Source organism: Rutidosis leptorrhynchoides, chromosome 3, assembly GCF_046630445.1.
Source record: "Rutidosis leptorrhynchoides isolate AG116_Rl617_1_P2 chromosome 3, CSIRO_AGI_Rlap_v1, whole genome shotgun sequence".
Lineage (NCBI taxonomy): Eukaryota > Viridiplantae > Streptophyta > Magnoliopsida > Asterales > Asteraceae > Rutidosis > Rutidosis leptorrhynchoides.
In genome coordinates this window covers 455,043,281-455,046,262 of record NC_092335.1, presented here as the reverse complement: position 1 = coordinate 455,046,262, position 2,982 = coordinate 455,043,281, and the positions used below count along the sequence as shown (strand labels likewise).

General features: G+C 38.0%; 1 protein-coding gene across 1 annotated transcript; it reads left to right on the top strand.

Annotated features, from left to right (window-relative positions):
* The first annotated feature begins 320 nt into the window (after positions 1-320).
* LOC139901571 (uncharacterized) lies at positions 321-1,774 on the top strand. Its single transcript, XM_071884266.1, has 3 exons — positions 321-528; positions 625-1,342; positions 1,432-1,774. Exons 1-3 carry the CDS (start codon positions 321-323, stop codon positions 1,772-1,774), a joined length of 1,269 nt encoding a protein of 422 aa, XP_071740367.1.
* The last annotated feature ends 1,208 nt before the right edge of the window (positions 1,775-2,982 follow it).

Sequence of the window (2,982 nt, the reverse complement as noted above, 5' to 3'; positions counted from 1 at the left end):
CCCAGCAATAAAGTCTGAGAGGCACTGATAGAGAATGTAATTGTGAAAGTACTACTAAGATTGATGAAGATAATAGCCCAATTCCACCTGACATTGGACAGGATAATCGGCTACCGAAGGATGCTACTAAGGATGACATAATGGCTTGAAAAATGACAAGATGGTCGTATGACCAGTTTGATCTTTTCTTATACATTCGCTATTATATGGAAGACACACACTCTAATTTACAAAACATTACACCACTCGACATACTGGTGTGGAATGTTCAGGGTGCAGGAAGTTCTAGTTTTCCTAAAATGCTAAAATAAATTATCAGCATGAACCAAATTTCAATTATTGCCCTCATAGAAACCCATCTTGATGGTGAGAGAGCTGCAAGCCTGTGTAACCAGATTCAGTATAATGGTCATGCTCGGGTAGATGCAAGAGGACACAGTGGAGGGATATGGCTGTATTGGAAGAAAAACGAAGTAAATGTTGATATTCTTTTTTATCATCATCAACATGTAACAATTAAGGTGTCACGTGTTAATGAGGAACCGTGGATTTTTTCTGCAATTTACGCTAGCCCGGATCATACGAAATGACAAGATCTTTGGGAAAACCTCTCTAATATTGCAGAGTCGCTGACAGAGCCTTGGCTGTTAGCCGATGATTTTAATGAAACTACGTCTCTTAGTGAACGACATGGGGGTAACCAAGAAATGCAAAGAAGGTGTGATCAATTTAAAAATTGCATTGAAAATACCTCTATTATTGATTTAGGTTACTCGGGTGCAAAATTTACTTGGTCTAGGGGTCGTGAAAGCTTAGAAACTCGAAAAACTGCTCGCCTTGATAGAGGGCTCCGCGACTCTTTATGGCGCACCAGATTCTCAGATGCTTTTGTCCAACACCTCCCGGCGATCAGCTCTGATCATTCACCTTTACTCATCAAAACAAATGGACTTGTATCTCCCACACGGGGAACCAAACCTTTCAGATTTTTATCTCATGAAGAGTTTGAGAATTTTGTTAAGGAGAAGTGGAGAAATGATACCCCTATAGTCCCATTTCTCAAAACGTTTGCTGAAGATCTTCAAGAATGGAATAAGACGGTCTTTGGGAATATTTTCAGGAAAAAAGGACATTTATGGTCTCGTATTGCTGGTGTTCAAAAAACACTGGTTGAAAGGAGTAATAAGTACCTTTTAAGGCTAGAATATCGTCTCCGATGTGAGCTTGACAAGGTTCTTGCAGAGGAAGAGGAGTTATGGTTCAAAAATCTAGATTGGAAGCTCTCCGCGATGGGGACCGAAACACTGCTTATTTTCATACCTCAACGATTATTCGGCGAAAGGTTAATCGTATTGAAGCTTTGAAAAATAATAATGATGAGTGGATATTTGAGCAGGATGATTTGAAAAATATGACAATCTCATTTTTCAGTGATTTATATAAAGCTGCAGATGAACCACCCCCTAGCATCAATCTTCCTAAAAATTGCTTCCCTCCAAATCTTGCTTCTGATTACGAGAAACTTATGAGACCTTTTACCACACAGGATATCAAAGCTATTATTTCTTCTATGAGCCCTTACAAAACTCCCGGGCCAGATGGATTTCAAGTTATATTTTTCCAACATCATTGGGATACTATTCAAAAGAGCTTTTGTGAGACAGCTCTGAAGATTCTTCACGGTCAAAATATTCCTGAGGGGCTTAATGAAACTTTCCTCATTCTTATCCCAAAAGTGGACCGCCCAAAGATGGTGTCTGAGTTAGACATATAAGCCTATGCAACGTCTTGTATAAAACAGCCACTAAAGCTATTGTTAACAGGCTCAAAAAGCTTCTTCCATATATGATTTCACCAACCCAAGGTGCCTTCGTGCCTGGTCGACAAAATACTGATAATATTGTGATTGTTCAAGAAGTGCTACATACTATGAGACAAAAGCGCAGGGAGATAGGGTATATGGTGTTTAAAATCGACTTAGCTAAAGCATATGACCTAATTCGATGGGATTTCATTCGTGACACCCTTCTTGAAATGAGAACTACACAGCTTCTATTGGAAATTATCATGTTATGTGTCTCTACTCCCCCCACGAAAATTCTTTGGAATGGAGAACCTACCAAAGAATTTTGTCCCTCAAGGGGAATACGCCAAGATGTTCCGCTATCTCCATACTTGTTTGTCATGTGTATAGAGCGGTTGAACCATGTAATTGAAGAAGCAATAAGAGATGGAAAATGGAAACCAATCACATGTAATCGTGGCGGGCCAAAGCTTACTAATTTGTTTTTTGCAGATGACATTGTTTTATTTGCAGAGGCATCTATCGATCAAGCAAGTCTCATTAAATATTGCCTGTAAAAGTTTTGTGAAGCCTCTGATGAGCTGGTTTCTTTCCCAAAATCACGAGTGTATTTCTCAGGAAATGTCTCATGTGAACATTGTAAGGATATTAGGACCCAAAACAACGCAAGTGATTCAACAAGATCACTCACCGATAGTAATTCTACAAGATTACTAACCCACTTAATGAACGAAAGATTATAAATGCAAGAAATGTAAATCGACACAAGAGATAACGTGGTTATATGCAATCGTTGTGATTGCTTTAGTCCACGGACCAACTAGAGAATGTATTTAATGAATATTTGTGGTGTGTTTACAATGAGTTATGTCATAACCCGACCTTAACCATAAGGACGAATACAATAACATATGATTTCATCGCGAGGTATTGACCTCTATATGCGACATTTTTCAAAAACTGCATTCGTTTTTACAATACAAACCATAGCTTTTATTACAAATACAAGGTTTAAACAACTTAATAATGATTATCGTTTAGCGATAATCTTAGACTTACAAACTTTACATGTGATAATAACAATACGACCTCCAACATATTTTACATTACAAATCCTCCGATATGCAGTTTTATTTTTGACACAAATATGCATACTCAAGATCTTGCTTAAATTCAAC